At 38.5% G+C, this 25,749-nt stretch overlaps 1 protein-coding gene across 6 annotated transcripts in view; it reads right to left on the reverse strand.

Moving 5' to 3' along the window:
- GALK2 (galactokinase 2) overlaps window positions 1-25,749 on the reverse strand; it is a 165,139-nt gene that overhangs the window by 17,453 nt on the left and 121,937 nt on the right. For all 6 annotated transcript variants that reach the window (XM_047766395.1, XM_047766399.1, XM_047766396.1 and 3 more), the window contains one exon: window positions 4,209-4,410. In XM_047766395.1, the coding sequence (XP_047622351.1) occupies window positions 4,209-4,410 (202 nt within the window). The remainder of the gene's footprint in view (window positions 1-4,208; window positions 4,411-25,749) is intronic.

The raw sequence follows: 25,749 nt of genomic DNA on the forward strand, positions 1-25,749 counted from the left end.
AAATTTTTTCTCAGGTCAGTCTCCCAGGGCAAAAGAAATAAAAACAAAAATAAATCCGTGGGCCCTAATCAAACCGACAAGCTTTCGCACAGCAAAGAAAACCATAAAAAATGAAAAGACAACCTATGGAATGGGAGAAAATAGTTTCAAATGATGCAACTGACAAGGGCTTCATCTCTAAAATATACAAACCACTTGTATAACTCAGCAGCAAAAAAGTCAGTAAACCTAGTGAAAAATGGACAGAAGACCTGAATACATTTATCCAAAGAATATTTACAGATGGCCCACAGGCACATGAAAAAATGTTTAACATCACTAATTATTAGAGAAACTCAAATCAAAACTACAATGAGTTATCACCTCATACTAGTTAGAATGGCCCTAATTAACAAGTCAACAAATAACAAATGCTGGAGAGGGTGTGGAGAAAAGGGCACCCTCCTTCACTATTGGTGGGAAGGTAAGTTGGTACAACCACTATGGAAAATAGTATGGAGGTACCTCAGAAAACTAAATATAGAATTACCATATGACCCAGCAATCCCACTCTTGGGCAAATATCCAGACAAAACTTTCTTTGAAAAAGATACATCCACCTGTATGTTAATTGCAGCACTATTCACAATAGACAAGACATGGAAACAACCTAAATGTCCATTGACAGATGAATGGATTAAGATGTGGTATATATACACAATGGAATATTACTCAGCCATTAAAAGGAATGAAATAATGTCATTTGCAGCAACATGGATGGAACTAGTGACTCTCATACTAAGTGAAGTTAGAAAGACAAATACCATATGATATCACTTATATCTGGAATCTAATATATGGCACAAATGAACCTTTCCACAGAAAAGAAACTCATAGACTTGGAAAACAGACTTGTGGTTGCCAAGGGGAAGGGGGAGGGAGTGGGATGTACTGGGAGTTTGGGGTTATTAAGATGCAAACTATTGCATTTGGAGTGGATAAGCAATGAGATCCTGCTGTATAGCACAGGGAACTGTATCTAGTCGCTTGTGATGGAACATGATGGAGGATAATGTGAGAAAAAGAATGTATATATATATATATATGATTGGGTCACTGCTGTAGCAGTAGAAATTGACAGAACACAAGTATAGTGGAAAAAATTAAAATCTTTAAAAAAAATTTTAAAAAAGACAACCTATTCAATGGGAGAATATATTTGCAAACAAAGCAACCAACAAAATAAACATCTCTTGTTGCTTTATATTAAAAAAAACTAAAAAATGGGCAGAATACCTAAATAGATATTCCAAGGAAGACATACAGATGACCAATAGGCACATGAAAAGATGCTCAACTTTGCTAATTATTAGAGAAATACAAATCAAAACTACAATGAGGTATCACCTCACACTGGTCAGAATGGCCATCATCAAAAAATCTACAAATAATAAATGCTGGAGAGGGTGTGGGGGAAAAAGGAACTTACACTGTTGGTGGGAATGTAAGTTAGTGCAGCCCCTATGGAAATTAGTATGGAGGTTTCTTAAAAACCTAAAGGTAAAGCTACCATATGATCCAGCAAACCCAGTCCTGGGCATATATCCAGAAAAAACCATACTTCAAAAAGATACATGCACCCTAATGTTCACTGCAGCATTATTTACAATAGCCAAGACATGGAAGCAGCCTAGATGTCCATCAACAGATAAATGGATAAAGAAGATGTGGTACATGTATACAATGGAATATTGCTCAACCATAAAAAGAATAAAATAATGCCATTTGCAGAAACATCCACTGGATGAACCTTGGCATTATCATACTAAGTGAAGTACATCAGAGAAAGAAAACTATCATAAGATATTGCTTAAATGTATTTATTTCCATAAAAGAAAGACATTCACAAATATAGAAAACAAACTTATGGTTAGCAAAGGGGAAACAGAGGGGAGGAATATTTGGGACTAACATATGCACACTTAGACCAACAGACTACTAGAACAGAAAAACTGGAGATCATAAACTAAGACAACAGTGCAAAGACACAGAACTCAGAATGAAAAGAGTTAGAGCTTGAACTCAACTTTCCTAATTTCCAGGCCAGTTTTCATCCACACACCACCTTCCCTGCTCAGTATGGCTTTGCTCCATGTTCAAACACTGCAAGCTTCAACAATCAAAGCTGCCAGCATTAAAGCTTTAAAGCTGGGAAAGTAAAATAGGTTAAAAAAAAAAAAACCCTCATATTGGAATATAATCACATTTCAGTGTAACCCAAGGGGAGAGAAACACGTGGCAAAAACATCGGATTGGGAGCTAGGCTTTCCCACAGACTCTTTACATGATCTTGTTCAAATCTCTTAACCTCTTAGTCCTTTCTTGGATCTCTAAGGCCTCCTCCTTCTTTCACATCTCACGGTACTAGAAGATAATTCTGACCCAGAAATATGAAGCCTGGCCTCCAAAAATGTGGCTTTTATAGAAACAAGGAAATTTTCTCAGGCCAAAATCCCAGGAGTCACATTTGATTCCTCCCTTTTACCCCCCCAGCAAGTGTCTGGACCCCTCCTTCAAGGCATATCTGGTGCTGTCATTTCACACGTCCATCGCCTCCCTCCTCTATTCAGACAGGGCCCAGTACTCTGACTCTCCACTTGCTCCCTCACTTCATTGCCTACCACTTGCTCCTTCCTGTACTGCCCTCCTGCCACAGTGATCTTCTTGCTGCTCCTCACACTTGACAGTCACACACCTACCTAGGGGCCTATCTACGTGGTGTTTTCCTCTTCCTTCATGTCTCCACTCAAATATCACCTCCTCAGAAAGGCCTTCTTCAGCCACTTAAGATTACCCACTCAATCCTAGTACTCTCTATCCCTTCCAGTTTTTGTCATAATACTTGTCACTGTCACTCAATTTATTATTACTGGTTGTTTTCCCCCCTTACCTATGAGAATGTAAGCTTCATAAAGACAAAAGCTGGTTGACCATCCCAGAAAAAGAAAGTTCATTAGAGAATTCCAGGAGGCTGGCAAATGCCCCTTCCCTGCTTTTCTGGTCAGATTCAAATTACCCCACTACCTTCCAAGCAAAGATGCTTCTTCCTGATTTCTGCACAAATTGTTCCACTTCTTGTTATTTCCAGAACTGAACAAAACCTGTCCCTTCTATTCACTGAGCCCTTGACATTTTCAGAGAAGAGCACTTAGAATGAAACAGACTCTGAAAGGCTTTTTGGCAATTAATGAGCAAACACTGACACCAGCAGAGAGTATCAGCAAGGTTGTGTTCAAGTCTCTAGAGAACTTGGTTACACATGCCATCTGTGATGACTGGAGCTACTTAGTTTAAACTTTTCAGGCTGTGAGTGTGGCAAAGAGTGAGGCAAACCACAGGCACCGAGTGGTTAATTATATTTTCATTGCTAATTGCAGACAGTTCTGTATGTTCTTCTCACAGTAGAAATAATATCTAGCTATTTGAGAGGTCTCTCAATTTCCCTTTCAATTCTCCCAAGGTGAATGAGGTTCCTTCTGGGCAAAGGAATCATGCTACTCTATTATCCCCATTCTCTAGCAATTACAAAGGAGTTTTTCTCAGGCTTTGTGAAAGAATTTCCCTTTTTACATTGCTGTCTCAACCGACCATTCATAAACTGGGCTTTTCTTCAATCCTTGTTAGGAGAATTGCCTAACCTAAACCTGGAAGGCAGGAAATGCTGACTCTGAGTAACTCCTTCAGCACCCTCCCCAAATACACATCTATCAGGCTTAAATTGAGGTCCTCTTTCCTTTCTCTCACATCTTTTGAATAAAACTACTAAACTTAGGACACCAAACATGAGATGCTGGTAGAGCCATAGTGTAGTGGAAACCATTGCTTAACATAGCATAAGAAAGTAACAACAGGATCTGTGTCTGAGGAAAGCATCCTGAAATACTTAGTCATCCAAAGATGGAAAAGTCTTTTTTATATTGTTGTAAAGAACTAACTCCAAACCTGAAGCTTCATAAAGCCAGGAGTCAGGTCTCCAGTCTCTTTCATCCTACATATTTTTAGGAGGGAGCAAGTTGAGCTATAAGTCACAGACAACCCTTCTTTGGGGCAATGGGAAAAGATTTTCTTCCACTTAGGAGATTACAAAAATGTTACTTTTTTTTCATTAATTTAAACAGTTTCTTTGGTAGCATCCCACAGCCCACACCATGCTTCTCTTTCAGCCTCACCGACAGATGTCCACCAGCTGGTCCAGCTCAGGGCAACTACACTCATACATGTCTCGGCAGCTCACATGGCTCTGGTTCATCAACTCCCCCAGCAGCTGGACCATGTCGTCAGGTGCTTCTTCACATATCTTCTTAAACTGGAGCACTCTCGCAGCCTCGCTGTACACGTGCTTTGCCCGTTGGTAAAGTTTGAAGGTGAGCACTTAGGAAGGAAGGGGATGGCAAACAAGGTAAGAAATAGTTAGTGGACAATTCAGTGCAAAGGTAAGTATAGAGTTATTGAGAACTTCCATTTCTGTCATTATTATCAGTATCTTAGACTTTAAATAGATCCATCTTTCACTGAAAGAATTCTCTGTAGTCTAAATTGGTCTCTTTTCAAGTCAATTTTATCTTTTTTTTTTTTTGGTACTGAATACAGTCTTTTAAGCATAGTTTCTTCATTTCATTTGGCACACACAGATACATGCTCCCATGAGCATGACTCATCCCACAGGAGGGGAGAGGTAACATGTATAAGTGCCCTACGTTTCAGGCACTTTAAAGGCACTATGTCATGTAGTTCTCATGACAATACTGGGGATGGGCAGTGCCATCCCTGTTTAACAGGTAAGAGAATGAGGCTCAGCAGAGTGAAGTGACATGCCTAAGGTCACACATGCAGGAAGTGGCATAAGCAGAGCAGATTAGGATGTCTGACTCCAGAGCCACAATCTTTCCACTGTTCCACCAGAAAAAAAAAATGTTTATGCTAGCAATTCTATTCATAAAAATGTTTCCTAGAGCTAAGCACAGTTGCTTATATATGTATTATGTGTGTGTTATTTAAAAAGCACAATTATGTGTGTGGATGTATACTGTAGCATTATTTATCATAGCAGAAAATAAGAATTCAAATGTCTAATAACAAAACATTTTAATTATGCTACATCCATTAAAAAATATAAACTTTCCTTTAAAAATACACATGCACCCATATGTTCATTACAACTCTATTCACAATAGCCAAGACATGGAAACAACCTAAATGTCCATTAACAGATGAGTGGATTAGGAAGATGTATATACACACAATGGAATACTACTCAGCCATAAAAAAGAACAAAATAATGTTATTTGCAGCAACATGGATAGAACTAGAGACTCTCATACTGAGTGAAGTAAGTCAGAAAGATAAGGACAAATACCATATGATATCACTTATATCTGGAATCTAACATAAGGCACAAATGAACCCTTCCACAGAAAAGAAAATCATGGACTTGGAGAATAGACTTATGGTTGCCAGGGGGAGGGGGAGGGAGTGGGTTGGTTGGGGAGCTTGGGGTTAAGAGATACAAACTATTGCCTTTGGAATAGATTAGCAATGAGATCGGCTGTGTAACCCTGGGAACTATGTCTAGTCACTTAAGATGGAGCATGATAATGTGCAAAAATAGAATGTGTACATGCATGTGTAACTGGGTCACCATGCTGTACAGTAGAAAAAAAATTATATTTGGGAAATAACTATTAAACAATAATAACAAAAAAATAAACAGAAAAAAAAGAAAATATTACTGCTAGTAAAACTCAGATTTTTAGATAATGAACTATGTGGAAAATTGTTCATCATTAAAAAAAGATATAACACTATCTGTGTACATTTTAATTTTTAAAAGTTTTAAGAGAAAGCACCAAAATGCTAATAGTCACCATCTCTGTAGTATATTATGGGTGATTTTATTTTCTCTTTGATACATTTCTGTACCTTCCAAATTATCTACAATGACTCAAATTTCAGTTATAGAAACCATGTCCTATTGCAAAGGCTGTGTCTATAGCACTCATACAATCCCTTGAATAACAACTGAGCCCTCCTCTCCATTCTCACCTATGTTGAGCAGTGGCTGAGCTGGTACAGTGGGTTTGGGAAAATTTTAGAAAATATATGGAAGCCGCCTGGCCTGATGGAAAGAGCCTGGGTTGAGAATCCAAAGGTCTGTCATTTCTTCTCAGCTATGTGAAAACTAGCTGTAGCAAGTTGCTACTTCTATGTAGCATCTCATTTTCTTCATCTCCAAAATGAGGTTGAAAATTATTTCCCAGGATCTTTCTAGCCCTAACAATTTATGATAATATAAAGAACTTCCTCCAAGCATTCCCCTCATATTGTTATGTTTTGGGAAGAAGATAACTGTCATCATTACCTTCTGCTTCTCAGTTCTAGTCTCTGCTCTTCTCTACCCCACTCTCTGCCCCAGAGGCTGACCTTGGTGGAATATACCAGTGGGTCCCCTTGCCTCTAGATTGGAGAGAGGGAGAAGATCCGCAAGAGATGGAAGGGATGGGAGTAAGGTCGTAAGATTTTTTTTCCCTGGCTCCCTCATTACAGAGCCACCTAGAGCTGGTGTTGTTCTACCACTGAAGGACATGGAATATCCTTTTCTGCATGACTCTCCTCCAGGGTCTGCATCCAGGTTCTTCTCCCCTGGACTATTACTATTTTTTCAGAAATGCTTTTAACCAATAAATTATATTAAAGTTTCAGATTATATTTTCCTTTCCCCTCCACAGTACCATCTTCCTAACCCTTAGAGATGGATAAAAAGTCAGCAGAGGTTAGAGGAAGAGAATAGCCATTCTTAGGATTTGTGTAAAAGTTTAGTAATTATAAGGGTGGGGCTAACTTTCCTATAAATTAATAAAGAATTAAAAGTTTTCTTTCAAAGGTTCTCAAGTCATATTAGGTATATTAAACTTACAGTTAACAGCTTGAATCAATGAAATGGTGCAAATTCATGTGAATTTTCCTATTCTCTTTAGAAGAGGACCTAAATTTAGTCATCAAATCTAATTGCTTCATCTTTCACAATGTGTTTTATAATCATCCCTCCCTAATCCCAACTGTCATAACCCAAATTTATACTTTTATTCCCTTTCCTACTTGAACTACCCTGCAGTGACCTCCAAATTGGTATTCCTGACTTTTTTTAAAAAAGATTTTCATTATAGTTTATTTACAATGTCCTATCAATTTCTGCTGTACAGCAAATGGCATTCCTGTCTTAATCTCTCCTCCCTGCAACCCACTTTGAGGTTGGCACTGTCAGACTGAGCTCCTAACATGCAGCTTTACTCCTGTTACTACCCCAAACCTTTACTGCTTCCTCAGTGTTTGCCACACTCCAAGTTCATGCACTCAATATGCTCAGTCCCAAGAGGAACTCTTCCCTTCAGCCAAACTGGCCTCTTTGAAGTTACCCAAACATCCCTTGATCCTAGGTAAACTCATGAGTCCATACAGAAATAGTTTCTTGCCTATTCTCTCCTTGACAAAATTTTACCTGTTTCTGAAGCTTCCTTTTAAATTTTACATGCCCCATGGAGTCATGATAGATTTAGATGGAAACAATCTCTTGACTCTGAATTTATACCACACTTACAGTCCATGACACTCATTTGTGCTTATCATATACTTTTCATAAGAACTGTCTCTCTTATCTCTGCCAAGTTTGTCAACTGCTGAAGACAGAAATGAGGTATTCTGGTACCATGCATTCCGTACTCTAAACCATTCATCCCACAGTGCCTTCACCAGTTCGCTATGTGACAGTTGCTCCAGGGCTGTTCACCGTTGATGAGGATATGATTAGGACTCTGTTTTTAACCCTAGTTCAAAATCAAGAAACCTCCAATCAGGCATTACTGCTAAAAAAAAAAGAAAAGAAAAAAAGAAAAAGTGAGGTGCCAGTATTCACAGCTTATTAAAAATATTGAGGCTGAGGAAAGGGGTCAAGATTCTCTTTGGTATTGAATCTGCAACTACTGACATCAGTATAGATGAGAAAAAAGAGAGAGAGAGAGAGAGAATTTACAAGTTAATTGTAAGTGACAATAAAAATACAACAACATGTTTTGTTCCATCAGTAGACAGGTCATTTGAGTCAGAATACATTGCAATGTGAATTTGTTATTTCCATCGACAAACTCAGTGGAAATTAGGGTATGATTTACTTTAGAGTCTGGGAATCAAAATATCCCAAAGTAAAAAAATATATATAAAATAAAAAGTCTTACCAATACCCAATATTGGCACATACCCTCAGCAAAAAACACTGTCTGGAGAAACAGCATGGGTATATTTAATAAGAACTTCTCAAAATCTCTGAACAGAGAAGGGAAAAGAGGGGCCATGGATTGGCATGTACGCACATGAGGCAGTGCCAATAATCTTATATATGTTAATACAACCCAGGTTATAGAATACACATTCTGAAAGGAAGGAAAATGACTTTGGTGACTCTAGTTTAAGATTTTTCTTTTTTTTTAATTGAGGTTGAAACAAAATATTTAAAATACTAGCTTTAGGATCCCATTTATTTTGCATTTTCTTTTGAACTAATTCACATCTCTTAATCATAGGCGAAGTTACAAAATCAGAGCATGGAGGGAGGAGGGAAGTAAGGGGAGACTATTGGTTCATTTTTACTGTATTGTCCCATTTATGAAAAAAATCATCTCTTTTCCAAGTCCACTGATATTTAAGCACAAAAGGCACAATAAGGCAACATCCACTAAGATCATAAAATAGTGTTAGCTGACAAATCACTGTACTATGCTTCAATTTGCAAAGGCTTTTTTAAACATTGAATTATTAAATTCAAGGACAGTAGAGAAAATACAACAGTAAACTCCACAAGCCCATCACCTAGATGGAACAATTATTAACTTTTTGCCTTTTGCTACAATGTTTCAACATAAATTATAGATGTGGCATTTACTCCCTCCATATTTCAGTGTGCATCTCTATAAAATAAGGATATTTTCCCACATAACATCCATATCATTGTTACATCTAAGAAAATTACCAGTGATCCCTTAATATCATCTCATATTCGGTTCATATTTAAATTCTCCCACTTGTTTAAATTTCAGTTTTCAACAGGATCCACATTATATCCACACATTATATTCAGTCACTGTGTCTAATAAATCTCTTTTGATCAAGAATTCATAGTGATTTTTTTGATACTCTGGATTCTCAATGTCATATATATAAAACATAAACTCAAAACTAGGGACAAGATGGCTGAGTAGAAGGACTTGAGCTCACTTCCTTTCAGGAAAACACCAAAATCACAACTAACTGCTGAACAACTATTGAAAAAAAAGACTGGAACCTACTGCAGAAGAAATATTTTACATCTAAGGACAATGAAGAAGCCACAGCCAGAAAGTAGGAGGGGTGCTTTTGTGATATAGTCAAATACTGTGCATGCTAGATACGTGACCCACAAACTGGAAAATCATTATATTGCAGAGGTTCTCCCATAGGAATGAGAGTTCTGAGCCCCACGTCAGGCTCCCCAGGCTGAGGGTCTAGCATTAGGAGGAGGAGCCTGCAGAGCCCATGGCTTTGAAGGCTAGCAGGGCTTGAATGCAGGAGCCTTAAAGGCCTCGGGAAAACAGAGACTCTACTCCTGGATGGTGCATATAAGGTTTCATGTGCACTGGGATCCAGGGCAAAGCAGCAACTCTACAGGAGGCTGATTCAGACCTACCTGCGGGTCCTGGGGAAGTAGGGAGTCAGCAGCAACACGGATGGACCTAGAGGTTATCATACAAAGTAAAGTAACTCAAAGAAAGACAAATATCATGTGATATCACTTGTATGTGGAATCTAAAAAAAAAATGATACACATGAACCTATTTATAAATAGAAACAGACTCACAGACCACAGAAACAAATTTATATTTACCAAAGGGGAAAGATATCAGAGGGGTGTAAATTAGGAATTTAGGATTAACATAAACATAAAAATAGATAATCAAGAAACTACTATATAGCACAGGGAACTTTACTCAATATTCTATAATAACCTATATGGGGAAAGAATCTGAAAAAAACAGATGTATGTATATGCAGAATTGAATCACTTTGCTGTACATCCAAAACTAACACAACATTGTAAATCAACTATACTTCATAAAAAAAAAAAAAAAGACAACCTACGGAATGGAAGAGAATGGTTTCAAATGATACAACTGACAAGGGCTTAGTCTCTAAAATATACAAACAACTTATACAATTCAACAGCAAAAAAAAAACAAAAAAACAACCCAATTGAAAAATGGGCAAAAGACCTGAATAGACATTTCTCCAAAGAATATTTACAGATGGCCCACAGGTACATGAAAAAAATGCTCAACATCACTTATTATTAGAGAAACTCAAATCAAAACTAGTATGAGGTACCACCTCACACCTGACAGAATGGCCATCATTAACAAGTCAGCAAATAACAAATGCTAGAGGGGTGTGGAGAAAAGGGTACCATCCTGCACTGTTGGTGGGAAGGTAAAATGGTACAACCACTATGGAAAATAGTATGGAGGTACTTCAGAAAACTAAGCATAGAACTACCATATGACGCAGCAATCCCACTCTTGGGCATATATCCGGACAAAAGTTTTCTTGAAAAAGTTACATGCTCTCATGTGTTCACTGCAGCACTATTCACAATAGCCAAGACATGGAAACAACCTAAATGTCCATTGACAGATGAATGGATTAAGAAGATGTGGTACATGTATACAATAGAATACTACTCAACCATTAAAAGGAATGATATAATGTCATTTGCAGTAATGTGGGTGGAACTAGAAACTAAGTGAAGTTAGAAAGAGAAAGACAAATACCATATGATATCACTTATTTCTAGAATCTAATATATGGCACCAATGAATCTTTCCACAGAAAAGAAACTCATGGACTTGGAGAACAGACTTGTGGTTGCCAAGGGGAGGGGGAGGGAATGGGATGGACTGGGAATTTGGGGTTATTAAGATGCAAACTATTGCGTTTGGAGTGGATAAGCAATGAGATCCTGCTGTATAGCACAGGGAACTGTATCTAGTCACTTCTAATGGAGCATCATGGAGGATAATGTGAGAAAAAGAATGTATATAAATATGTGTGACTGAGTTACTTTGGTGTACAGTAGAAAATTAAGAGAACACTGTAAACCAACTATAATGAAAAAAATAAAAATCATTAAAAAATAAAAAATAAAAGTAAATTTTTAAAAATATATGCACATGTTTAAGGCCATATCTTATAATAAAATTCAATATAGTCCATTAGTGAGAATATGCTTTGGTTTATGTTTAGGATTACATAGTCCTTTAGGATTAAATATTTTCAAATAGAAATTATCCAGAAAGAGTTATCCGGTTGTGACAAGTTGTATCCAGGAGGCATCAGGCTGATGACCAGAACCTTACAAACCTGGGTCCTCCTTGTGTCTGCTCTCTAATGCAGAATGTTTCACAGCAAGAGGTTGGGACAGGAATGTCTAATGGGACCTCTTCCTGGGCATTCTGAAGGTTCGTGAGAGATTGCTCTGGCTCACTCCCCATGAACGGTAGTAACTCAGACAACAAAGGAAAGGGCAGAAAGGGCATCTGTTTTCCATTGTGATATAAAAATCTTGCCAAAGGCTACAACATATTTGGAGACCACCCTTTGGGAGGGAAAGCAGTTGTGTGTTGGCTGGATATCACAAATGCTCTCTGAATCCAGGGTTCTGGCTTGTTTTGTGCTGGCAACCCAGGTCTCTGTGGTGTAGATACTAAAAATTCCAAGAAAATCTGAAGCTTTGTCCTTAACAGCTTTCTTCCCTGTCCAGTTAACTTTTTTAAAACTGGATACTCCATCTGTCTTTAAGCTCTTATAATCCTCGAGAACAATTATTATATTAAAGGATGAAGGAACTTGTTTCTTACTACATTCATTGCCTCATGACTACTTCCAAAGCAAATTCAGTTTAAGAATATTAAGCCAGATGCCATTTTCCTAAAATACTACTGGTGTCCTAGTCCATCCATTGGAAATCTGAGGCTTTAAAGCAGGATATATAACATGGATTTTGAAACAATGACTTTCTCCTGTGTGAATCTTAGGTAATTACTGAATCCTAAAATTGTGACAGAAATTCTGAGAGCTAAATGATCGTGGCCGTATACATTTAAACTCTAATAGTTATAGAATAAATTCACTTGAAGAATAATATGTTTTCTAGCTCTAAACTTTCCTTTCCCCCGACTTTGAGTCTCAGTGCACTACATGGGCTCCTGCCTCGGGCACACTGCAGTGGCTCTTTCGCTGGCCTGGAATGTTTTTCCCACTGAGCTTGACAGGACTCCTTGTCATTCATGTCTCAGATGGCACAGCTTCAAGAAGACCTTCCCTCAACTCCAGTCTAGAGTAACTCCTTCACATGCACATTCTTTCCATCCTATTTTATTCTCCCAAGACTATTTTACTTACTCTCCCAATCACTGTCTAATTTTCTTGTGTGTTCATTTGTTCAATGGTTTGTGGTTATCTCTTGCCACAAGAAGGTCAGATTCGAGAAAGCAAAGGACTTGTCTAATGTCTTCACTTTTAGATCTTCAGAAGCTAAAACAGGGTCTGGCACCACAGTAGGGGCTCAATAAATATTTCTTAAAAGAATGGTTCGGTTCCTGGTCTTTGTACAAAACTGCACCAAAACTTGGAAAAACAAACAATTGTGGGAGAAATGCAATAGGGAATATAGAGGAGGCCTACTATTTTGGCAGTTATTGCTTACTAGCACCTTCACCAAAAAGTGGGGAAATTCTTCTATAAGGCAATTTGGAGATAATTAGTATCCAGTATCCAAAGTATACATAAACTCATTATCACAGATGGGTTGGTGAGAAATATTTATATTGTACTTTGTCTCACAGACGTGGAAAACAACAGATTCCTAAAACAAGCAAAATGTGTTTCAAATGAAAAGAATAGAAAATAGATCATCATAACCAGTTAAAATAAAAGGTTTATTTTTCTTTTAGACAATCTTTGTAACAAAATATGCCTAACACTTCTACCTTAAAAAGATGGCTACGTAGCTTATGATCAGAGGCCATCTCTAATCAAGGAACATAAACCAGGGCACAAACAATTGTTCATCTTCTTATATCTCTGGTGGGAAAGGATGAGAAAAAAGCCTGTGATATAACAAACACACTGGGCACTGTTTTCTTCATAAAAGCTCTGAGAACAGCAGGTCAGCAGTAAATGGAGGACATGTTATCAATCTCTGAAAGAGCCTCACTGATTTAATTTTAAATTCTGCACTGGAGAACTGGTAGCCTCCTCTCTATTACCTCATCTTCTACTAAAAGTGATGCCAGAAGCACTGAGCAAGATGACCATCCAGTGACAGTCAACCAAATGGTTCTTATTGAGTACTGGCCGGGTGCCCCACACCATGCTCCAAATAACAGGAAAGACATGAAATATACGCCCCTGCTATGAGGAACTTACAACTCAGTCACACAAATAAGACAAACACTGAGACCACTGGACAGTGACCAACCACAGCCGATATCCAACTGCTGGAAATGCTAGAGGTGCACCAAGAAGACAGGACTGGTGGGGGGAAAGAGTAGTGGGAAGTGTCATAGGAGTAGTGCCTGAGCTACAGAGCTTCTTTGCTGTAAGAATGGGATGGCGAAAGGCCCAAGCTGGCAATAGGCGGAGGGTATTTAAGGGTCAGAGGGGCAAGCTGATTAGATCCTGTGGCACCCTCTTAAGGAGGCTGTCCTCACATCTGAGGCTTTAACATTCTCTGCTACATACATTACACAAAGCTTGCAAACTAACAACCCATGGTACATCTCCAAATCAGTGATTCTCTCTTGACTCATATACTGTTGTTGTTGTTGTTGTTGTTGTTGTTGTTTTTAATTGGGAAAGTTTACATAAGAATCTGGATTTTTGCTTTCCCTTGAAAAACCAAAAGGTCTGGCAGCACTGAACCTACATTCTTGCACAACAGCTGTTGGCTGGAGCCATGTAGACAGGGCATGCATGCTTTATTACCACACAGTTCCCACCATTCCCAATTATCTAATGCCTGGACTGCCTCACTAGTTTACATGTCTACCTAGTCCCTGTAGGCATGTGGGGCAGAGGGAATTCTTTTTCCATGAAACTCTCTATTACAGGAATTCTTGGCTAAGAGAGGGAGGAGTGGACAAACCAGTGAGTCATCATGTCATAATGAACCACTGTTACTGTTACTAATGAATGTCACCTCCCTGGGGTGCACTGATAGTTCCATATTGAACAAATGTCCATCTTCTTGTAACTTCTACTCTTTGGTCTTAGTTCTTCTCCCCAGACATATGTAAACACAAGACAGCCCTTGAGAGATCTGAAGAAAACTTTCATTCTTACACATGGATAAGAATCCACTTTGTGCCAACTTTTTGTCTTTTTAGGGCCGCACCCGCAGCATATGGAAGTTCCCCACAGCCACAGCAAAGCCAGATCCAAGCCACATCTGTGACATATACCACAGCTCATGGCAGTGCTGGATCCTTGACACACTGAGTGAAGCCAGGGATCAAACCCGCATCCTCATGGATACTAGTTGGTTTTGTTACTACTGAACTACAATGGGAACTCCTATGTGCCAATTTTAATACTGAGGGAACAATGAATAAGATAAGCTCTTTCCTCTTAAGAAGTAATAGTCTAATGAAAGACACCAAGTGTTAGTGAGGATGTTGAGAAACTGGAACCCCTGTGCAGTGTTGGTGGAAACACAGAATGGTACAGCCTGGGACGTTCCCATTGTGACTCAGTGATAACAAGCCCTACTCATATCCATGAGGATGTGGGTTCGATCCCTGGCCTTGCTCAGTGGGTTAAGGATCCAGTGTTGCAGTGAGCTGTGATATAGGTCACAGATGCAGCTTAGATCCCGTGTTGCTGTGGCTGTGGTGTAGGCTAGCAGCTACAGCTCCAATTCCACCCCTAGCCTGGGAACCTCTATATGTCGCAGGTACAGCCCTAAAAACAAAAAGAAAAAAAAAAGACCAAAAAAAAATGGTGCAGCCTGTATGGAAAACAATACAAAGGTTCCTCAAAAATTAAAAATAGAACTACCATATGATCCAGCAGTCTCATTTCTGGATATATATCCAAAAGAACTGAATTCAGGATCTCAAGAGAGTTAATGCACTTACGTGTTCACTGTAGTCCTATTCACAATAGCTAGTCTGTGGAAGAAAACTAAATGTCTACTGATAGATGAATGGATTTTCAGATTATATATATAATATTATTTAATTTTAAAATGAAAGAAATTCTACAGTATGCAACAATATGAATGGACCTCTTGAAGACATCATGCTAGGTGAAATAGGCCAGACATAAGAAGACAAGTACTACATAATTCTATCTCTATGAGATAGCTAGAATCATCAAATTCATAAAATCAAACGAAATGGTGGTTATTAGAGACTAGGGGAGGGAAAAGTGGAGAGTTATTAATCAACAGACCAAAAGTTTCAGCTCAGTAAGATGCATGAGCTCTAGAGGCCTGCAATACAACATTTACCTATAGTCAACAATAAAGTACTGTACACTAAACATTTGTTAAGATGACAGTTTTCATAGCAATTATCCTTATCACAATAAAAAATGAAATAAAGTGTTTAATAAAAAGAAGTAATAGTCCACTAGAGAGAAATTGTTAGGTATGAACAATAAAGGGCAACAGATGGTAAGGCAGCTCCTTACAGCTAAAGTAGAGGCAGAAAATCAAAAGGGTGTCCTGATCTGGGTTAATCCAAAAATGGAGCCTGAGACAAAGACTTGGGTGCAGGTAGTAAAAATCCAGGAAGCAGGAGGAGTGAGAGAGGAAAGAAGAAAAGCCAATAAATAAAAGGAGCTTACTGAGCAGGTCACCAATGTGAACAACCACTGTCCAATTTCTTGGGGGTCTCTCTGAAGAACCAGGTAGAATGTGCCCCAGACTTGGCCCACCTGTGGATAGGAAGGCTGGGGCATTTATCCATAGACACTCTCATTGCTGCCCCCAAAGGGCTTCACTTCTCAAAGATGTGCCTGGACAGCACAGCTACCTCTGCTGACTTTGGAGAATGCCCAGGACAACAGAGAGACACCCACACCAGCTGCTATCTTGACAGGGAATGCTGCCACTGCTGAAATCAAGTGGGCCAAGGGAATGGGGAACAGTGATTATGACTGTTGGGCTGCCCGCAGCAGGCCTACAAGGCCCTGTGCTTGCCCAGCTTCAAGACCAAAGGAGTCCAGGGTCTGCAACAGAGATGGGAATGGGAATGCTTTAACAGATGGGGAAGCTTTCACCTCTGAACCAAGGTCCTGGAGAGACGCGCCACCATGTGTGGCAGACGGCAGGCAGGACATGGTGGCAGTCTCCATTCCTGGGTTGGGGGTGGGGGTGGAGAGTGCCAGTTATAGGGGTAATTACATCAGGTTGGCCCATTAGTTACCACCAGGAAAGCCAGCAAGAGACACCGCCCCTCTGATAAGCCATCACTAGCTGGGGCATGGAGCAAGTACATAGGAAGGTGTAGATGAAACAGGCACTGGTTGGGTGGGGGATACACAGAGAGCAAGAGAACACAGGCATCTTGAGGGGCCTGACCATTCAGTGACCTTCACAGTCCTCCCATGAAAAGGTGGAGCCAGCCAGGCATGATGTTCAGCAAACCAAATAAAAAGTAAGGTAAGAAGCAAAGAAAAGGAATGGGAATTTAAGGCCCAAGGAACTTCATGAGCAAAAACATTAAAATTAAAAACTCGGAGGTGCTGCTTTTAGAGAATCCATGGTGCTTTGATGTGATTACAGTGTAGAATGAGGATGAAGAACCTAAGCAACAAGAAACACAGTGGACCAGAAAATGGAAGGAGTAGGCAGAGGTCAGATCATAAGGGCTTTATAGGTTACACTAAGTAAGGTATTTACATTGTATCCTGTACAAGAGCAGTTCTGGGCTATTTAGGGATGTAGAGCCTTTTGAGAATCAATTAAAAGCTGTGGACCTTCTCCCCCATCTGAGTACATAAATATCTGAAATTCTACACATAATACAATATACACAGATTCCCTAAAACTATCCTTGGATTCAGGTTAAGAATTCCAGTTATAAATAAGAAAACATTACTGGTCTTTGGCAATTATCAAGTCAGGATTATTGTTTTTAAACAACAAAAACCTACTTGAACTCACTTAAAATTTTTTTTATTTAAAGGTATTAGGAAGGTCACATAATCTATTAGGACTACATATTCCTATTCTCTATAAGAATTCAAGAAACCAGGTGGAAATGGATCAGATGCCAAGGGAAACGGGCAGTCATATCCTTAAGTCTGGATATGACATTGAACTCTAGATACTTTGTCAACAGATGCTGTGCTTATTAGACTCAAAACGCCCAGACATAAGCATGTGCCAGGAACCAGGCTGAACTGTGGACCCTTGTCCACACAAAGGTGATAAGTGATCAGCTTCTACCATACTCCTATGCCAGGCCTTCCCCTTCACCAATGTGCACACAGCAGCTTTCCCCAGGAAAGGAGCCTGGCTGGCAGGTAGTTAAACATGGCATCTGCCCCAGCAGCAGTGAAATAGCTCTGTGAGAATTTACGTCTTCTCTCCAGACCAAGCACCCAGCTTCCCTCACAAGACTGGATTCCAAATCTCCTTCACTGATTACACGTTAGTCTGTATGTGGTCTTCTTAAAAAGTGGCCCCCGCCCCCTGACCATCCAAGTCTGTCCTCCAAGTGGGTCTGAGGAGTGCAAAGTAGAGCTGGACCATCCGCTCACACATTCTCTTTATGGTTCTGCATAAAGCCTCTCAGGGCCAAACTGCGTGAGGATTGTGTAGCGATGGAAGAACACAGAGCATTGGTTTTCAAGCTAAAAAGTGATAAATATTTTGGGAATCAGACTTAATTTAGATAAAGACTTCATCTCAAGATAATTAATCAAAACAAAATAAATAAATATGCCGGTCTGAGAGAACTGGAAATCTTTATCATGTAAGTGTATAATTAATCTTTCTGAGACTCTCATATCCCAGAATACTTTCCCACTGTTTGGGTGAGGGGCTAAAAGCAGTTGTGGTTTTAGCTGTCTTTGCACAATCGTGGAGCTGCACGCTACTGGCCAATTCCTCTCCAAATACAAAGCTCCACTGGGCTAAACGAAGAGTTGGTTTCCAAGAACAATGATCCAGAGGTGGATGGGGAAACCACTTCAGAATCCACTCCAGAGCCCTCTGTTTTCCTACGCAGCAAAATTATAATAAGTCCCGGCTCTGAGGCATAGAATCTTCTGAGGATTTAAGCAGTAGAATGGAAAAACACTATACAATCTTCATTGAAGTCGGACTGCGGTTTTTGAATTTATTTTCCTAGTAATAATATTTTTCATAAATGTGACATTTCTGAAATGGTCAAACCCACAAAAAATAAACTGCTGTTTTCAGCCACATTAATATCCCATTCCCATGCTGCAAAGACTAAATTAAATTAACATTTTACATTTGAGAGGAAAAAAATCTTTAACTACCTGTTTTTAAAAGCAAAGCCACTGAAGAAAAAAATATATATGCACTTTCAACACAAACCACATTAACCTATGGAAAACTACATTCCAGGAGGCACTTATGAATATTTTCAGATCCACAGCATAATACCCTCCTGTCCACAGACAGTAACAGCACCCCACATGTTTATAGCTTCCCTTTCTCAGATTTCCAGGAGAAGTAAGAATGGCATTGCCTGTGTCATAATAAATGCTACTCCTCTCAACTTGAAGCCTTTGCTTCACTCTGCCATAGTCACCATCACCTGCATTCTACTCTCCAGCCATCTATAGTGAGCTCTTGTTAACTCCAGGACCATTCAAATGACAAGATAGAGTCCATCGCTCCTTTCCTTTTCATTCCATACTCTGTATTCCTAGTTCGGATTCTTGTCCTCCCAGGTCTGAACAACTGCTCTACCTTCTAACCATGCTCCCACTCACCTCTTATCAACCTGTATACTACTGCCATAATAAATATCCCCAAACACCATTGTGATTGTGGGGTTCCTCAAAAGTCCATTGCATCAAACACTGCATTATTTCTCCATTGTCTAAGAAATGAGGGCCAACACATTCCAATCCAGCAGGACACAGGGAGTGCTCTGAATGTGCTGGTTCCTCTCAGACCTCTTGTGGGGCACTGGTGCCACCCCTGTTTAAGATGCCACACTCCATTACTGCCTGTCTGAGAGTGGAGGCCCAGCATCAGTATCCTACCCAGACTGGTTCTACAATTCCCAGATATCCTTCAGTGTCAGCACAAATGCCACCTCTTCCATGAAGCTCTCCCAGGACATTCCAGTCACCAGTTACTGTGTATTCCCTTCTCATCATAATTATCACACACTGCTTTAGAAGGACAAAGACCGTGCTCTTTATCTTTATAGCCCACTCTAATAGAGTGTCTTGAATATAGCAGGTTCTCAATAAGTGTCATCTTCCAGCTCCCACTCCATCAGCAAAGGAAGAACCTGAGGCTGCTTGCTGGATAAGCTGTATTTTTATGTTCATCTCTCTTTCCTAAAGAAACTACTTTCCCATTAACTTCCCAGAACTGCCCTGAAACTTTGTTTTTGGAAAAAGTAAAAGGAGCAGACAATCTCAAGTCATTTGAAAAGGAGCTCAGGGAATTGGGAGAGAGTTTTGGTCACTGAAGAGCTGAGTGAAGGACTATGGAAAATAATGGTCACACTTGCCTAGAGCTGGATGTCCTGGTATTTTAACAGGGAATGAGTTCCTGTCTTTGCTTTCTCCTATTAATAGAATTATGGGGGGTGGGGAGGTTAATGTAAGGGGACAAAAAAGATGAAGAAGAAGCAAAGGAGAAATCAGTGCTTATCTGAAAAATAAATGACTATGCTGGCCTTACTGATTGCTAATACATAGTCCCTAGAGCAGGGCTTGAATAGTTGCCTGCAACTTCATATTTGTTAAATAAAGGAATAAAAATTTGCTTCAATTTTCTTATTCACTTATTTGCCAATATGATCAAAAAGTAGTAGTTACCAAATTACAGCAATAGTTGAAGCAAGTGAGAAGCTGTGTTGTGCCATGCAAATGGACCCAAAGAGATTACATAGGATGCTGCCCACAGTTTGCTTTTGACTGGTATGTACTGGAGCAGACAAGGAAGATGACCTGGGCACTGGATGGGGTTGGGGGAATGGGAGTGAGGGAGCTCTGGCTTGTGTTAAACGTGGCCCTCTTCTTAATATCCTCATAGTAAGTATTGAAGACAGTATACCTCACCACACCTGGACTTTCCCAAATGCAGGGTAGTACCAGGGAAAATAAAAGTATTTCAATTTCACAAACATCTAATGAGATGTGCCCATTCTCAAGATGCCTACAGTATAACTGTGATATCCTGAAAAAATAAATAAGGATGTCACTATTTCACAGAAGCCCCTGATTGCAAATGTGTTTATGCAGCTCTCTGGAGACCAAGGTGAGAAATGAATGCACATGGGCGTGAGTCTGCTTTTGCTTTCTCTGTTTTATGTGCTTCTCCATAAACAAGTAGAGTGTGCACATCAGTCTCTCCTCCTTATCAGACTCAATTTTTCTCTATTTTTTGTCCATATGACTCTTTCCCTATTCATCTTCATCTCTCTGTCCTCTTTCCTCCATAGGTGTAAAATACAGAAATGAAGCAGGTATCTTGTTATTTCTTGTGTTAATTGAGTAGAATTTTATACCCTTTGTTCTTGGAACATTTTACAGTTTCCCATTAAAAGACAAACATATTGCTCTCCTATGCAGGTGGTCCCTAGTCTTTTTCTGTTCCATCAGTGGTCCTTGAAAGAAGAAAGGCTTCACAACACTAAAGAGGGCTAATGGACTGAAGGGTGTTCATTCTTGTGGTCTCTCCACCCAATCCCCTCTTAAAGACACTATGAGAAATCATCTTCCTCAAACTTAAAAAAAAAAAAAAACATGCAATGTCTCTGATCCAAAGGTAGAGTGGTGCCCAGTCATGTTTTCATCTAGAAACTTACTGTGTGAGTGACAACCCACTGATATTTCATGTGGTTAATTTCTAATTTTTCGAAAGAGGAAATACAGGTGGCCAACAGGCACATGAAAAGATGCTCAACATTGCTAATCAAAACTACAATGAAATATCATCTCACACTGGTCAGAATGGCTATCATCAAAAAAGAAGACAGAGCAAATGTTGGCAAGGTTGTGGAGAAAGAGGAACCCTTGTACACTGTTGGTAGAAATGTAAACTGGTGCAGCCATTGTGGAAAACATTGGGGAGGTTTCTCAAAAAACCAAAATAGAACTACCATATGACCAAGCAATTCCACTCCTGGGTATATATCAAAAAAACAAACAAACAAAAACACTAATTTAAAGAGACATATGTACCCCAATGTACTTGGCAGCATTATTTACAATTGCCAAGACATGGAAACAATATATAGATAGATAAAGAAGACATGGGGTATATCTACAGATATACAGATATATACATATACATATATATATATACATACATGCATATATACATATACATATGTGTTTATATATAAAATAAAGTACTATTTGCCATACAAAATAATGAAATTTTGCCATTTTGCAGCAACATGGATGGCCTTGGCATTATGGTAAGTCAAATAAGTCAGACAGAGAAAGACAAATACTATATGATCCCACTTATATGTGAAATCTAAAAGATACAACAAACTAGTGAATTAGAGAAAAAAGAAGACAACTCACAGATATAGAGAAAAAACTAGTGGCTACCAGTGTAGAGAGGGAAAAGGGGGCAATAGAAGGGTAGGAAATTAAAAGGTACATACTATTAGGTATAAAATAAGCTATAAGGATATATTGTAAAACACAAGGAATATGGTCAATATTTTATAATAACTGTACATGGAGTATAACCTTTACAAATTGTGAATCACTATATTGTACACCTGTACTTATATAATATTCTACAGCAACAATACTTCAATTTTTAAAAAAACATTGGAATTCCATTGCAGCACAGCAGGTTAAGGATCCGGCATTGTCACTGCAGTGGATTGGGTCACTGTTATGCACAGGTTCAATCCCTGGCCTGGGAACTTCCACATACCAGGGGAACAGCGTAATGAATAAATAAATAAAAATTAAAAACCTGAATGTCTATACAGATACAATAGATCATAATTTTTGTTATCATTACTATTGATACTTGGCAACAACCTGCAAAAATCACTAGATACATGTATAGTAATTCACTTCTGCTAACTCACATGGAAAAAAATTGGAAACCAACTTATATGGGTAGGAAGAGGTACACAGTTTCTAATTTAGAAGTTCTTTTTTTTGAAATTTTATTTTTATTTTTTTTACAGAATAAAATACATACATTTAAACACAATTACATTCACACAGATTATTATATCATGGATCTTAAGAAACAGATTAAGTGACTCCCTCTAGAGAAGTGGAATGGAAGATATGCTGAGACAAACAGGAAATTTATTCTATATTTTATCCCATTTTGTATGGCTTTCATCTTTACTATTTAGTATTATCTATTACATTCCAATTTTTCTTTAAAAATTAGCATTATATTAAAATTGTTATATTATGCAACTAAAATTTATAAAGAAGAAAGCCTTATATACCATTAAATATTTTATATAGCATAATAAAAAGAATAACTTAACTGGTAAGAATAACAAAAATAATATAACCTCTGAAAATAGGTAAAATATAAAATGCATAAATTGGTTAAAAAACAGTGTAACTGGAGTTCCCGTCGTGGCACAGTAGTTAACGAATCCGACTAGGAACCATGAGGTTGCGGGTTCGGTCCCTGGCCTTGCTCAGTGGGTTAACGATCCAGCGTTGCCGTGAGCTGTGGTGTAGGTTGCAGACACAGCTCGGATCCCGCGTTGCTGTGGCTCTGGCGTAGGCCGGTGGCTGCAGCTCCGATTAGACCCCTAGCCTGGGAACCTCCATATGCAGCGGGAGCGGCCCAAGAAATAACAACAACAACAACAACAAAACAGTGTAACTATATAAATATGTCCTCACAATTTGTTACATCTTATTGATTCTTCAATATAGGCATTACACCAGTCTAGGTGATGTGATAAACAAGACATTATAGACCTTACATTGTACCATGGAGAGAAATGGTTATTAATAATACAATTGTAGAACTGTATTATTTAATTGTACTGTTGTGTTATTTAATTATAATTATCATAAATTCTTGATGGAGAGGAAATCAGAATCAGATCTAAGAAAACTTCAGCATTCCAAGAATGATGTCAAATGACCCCTTTCATGGTGGATTATGCACTTATTTACTATGAGATACATTTCCTTTCCAGAGATTCTTTGTTTGTGTATCAATTGTAGATTTTTGGTTTGCAGTTATTCTGAAGTTTTGATATAAGAGTCTATATGTATATGAGATTGTTTTAAGTTGTTCTCTTAATTGCAAGTGCATCTCCAGTGTCCTGCATTTGTACCCACCTCTTCTCATGAATTCTGATTTTGGTGGTATAATTGTGCATGGATGATTTCATATCTTTACTGTATACATACCTTTACTGGTGAGCCTTGTCATTTGTGGAATTTTTGTTTCCTGTTGCTGTCTTTTCTTTTCTGCCTAGAGAAGTTACTTTAATGTTTGTTTTAAAGCTGGTTTAGTGTTGCTGAATTATCTTAGCTTTTGCTTATCTGTGAAGGTTTTGCTTTCTCCTTCAAATCTGAATGAGAGCCTTGCTGGGTAGAGTAATCTCGGTTAGAGGTTTTGTCCTTTCATCATGTTAAGTATATCATGCCACTCCCTTCTGGCCTGCAGTTTCTGCTGAAAAATCTGCCGATAACCTTATCAGGGTTCCCTTGTATGTTATTTGTTTCTATTCCCTAGCTGCTTTCAATATTTTCTCTTTGTCTTTAATTTTGGTCACTTTGATTAGTATGTGTCTCGGTTATTCCTCTTTGGGTTTATTTTATATGGTACTCGTTGTGCTTCTTGGATCTAAGTGAGTGGTTCCTTTCCTAAGATAGGGAAGTTTATTTTTATTCTTTTTGGTCACATTCATGCAGAGGTTTCTGGCCAGAGATCTAACCCATGCCACAGCAGTGACCCGAGCCACAGCAATGACAATGCCAGATCCTTAATGCACTGAGCCACAAGGGAACTCTAGCAAAAGTAGTTCTAAGAGGGAAATTTAGAGCAATTCAAGCTTATATCAGAAAACCAGAAAAATCTCAAATAAACAATTAACCTTACACTTCAAGCAATTAGAGAAAGAACAAACAAAATCCAAAGTTAGTAGAAGGAAAGAAATCATAAGGATCATAAATAAATGAAATGGAGACTAAAAAATAGAAAAGAACAACGAAATTAATGCTGGTTCTCTGAAAAGATAAACAAATTGATAAAACTTCAGCCAGCCTCATCAAGAAAAAAGAGAGGGGGCCCAAAATCAATAAAATAAAAAATGGAAAAGGAGAAGTTACGACCAAAGCCACAGAAATACAAAGGATCATGGAGACTACTATGAGCAATTACACACCAATAAAATAGATATCCTAGAAGAAATAGACAAATTCTTAGAAAGGGACCATCTCCCAAGACTGAACCAGGAAGAAATATAAAATATGATCAGGCCAATTACTAGTAATGACATTGAATCAGTAATTTTTTAAAAACTCCCAACAAACAAGTCGAGGACTAGATGACTTCACAGGCAAATTCTACCCAAGATTTAGAGAAGAGTTAAAACTCATTCTTCTGAAACTATCCAAAAATTGCAGAGGAAGGAACATTTCTGAACTCATTCTATGAGGCCAGCATCACCCTCATAGTAAAACCTGACAAAAGTATCACACACAAAAAGAAAATTACAGTCCAATATTACTGATGAACATAGATGCACAAATCCTCAAAAAAATATTAGTAAACCAAATCCAACCACACATTAAAAGGATCATGTACCATGACCAAGGGGAATTTATCCCAGGGATGCAAGAACTTTTCAATATCTGCAAATCAATCAGTGTGATACACCACACTAACAAATAAAAGTCATAAAGAAGAAGAAAACCATATAATCATCCCAATAGATGCAGAGAAAGCTTTTGACAAAATTCAACATCCATTTATGACAAAAATTCTCCAGAAAGTGGGCACAGAGGGAACCTACCTCAACATAATAAAGGACATATATGATAAAACCACAATGAACATACAACAGTGAAATGCTGAAAGAATTTTTTCTCAGCTCAGGAACAGGAGAAGGATGTCCACTCTCACCACTTTTATTCAACATAGTTCTAGAGGTCTTAGCACAGTGATCAGAAGAAAAAGAAATAAAAGGAATCCAAATTGGAAAAGAAGTAAAACTGTCACTGTTTGCAAATGAAATGATACTATAGATAGAAAACCCTAAAGATGCCACAGAAAACTACTAAAGCTCATCAATGAATTTGGTAAAGTTTCAGGATACAAAATGAATATACAGAAATCTCTTGCATTTCTATACACTAACAACAAAAGATTAGAAAAGGAAACAATCCCATTTATCATTAAATCAAAAAGAATAAAATACCTAGGAATAAACCTACCTAAGTATG

This window comes from Phacochoerus africanus, chromosome 2 (genome assembly GCF_016906955.1).
Source record: "Phacochoerus africanus isolate WHEZ1 chromosome 2, ROS_Pafr_v1, whole genome shotgun sequence".
Taxonomy (NCBI): domain Eukaryota; kingdom Metazoa; phylum Chordata; class Mammalia; order Artiodactyla; family Suidae; genus Phacochoerus; species Phacochoerus africanus.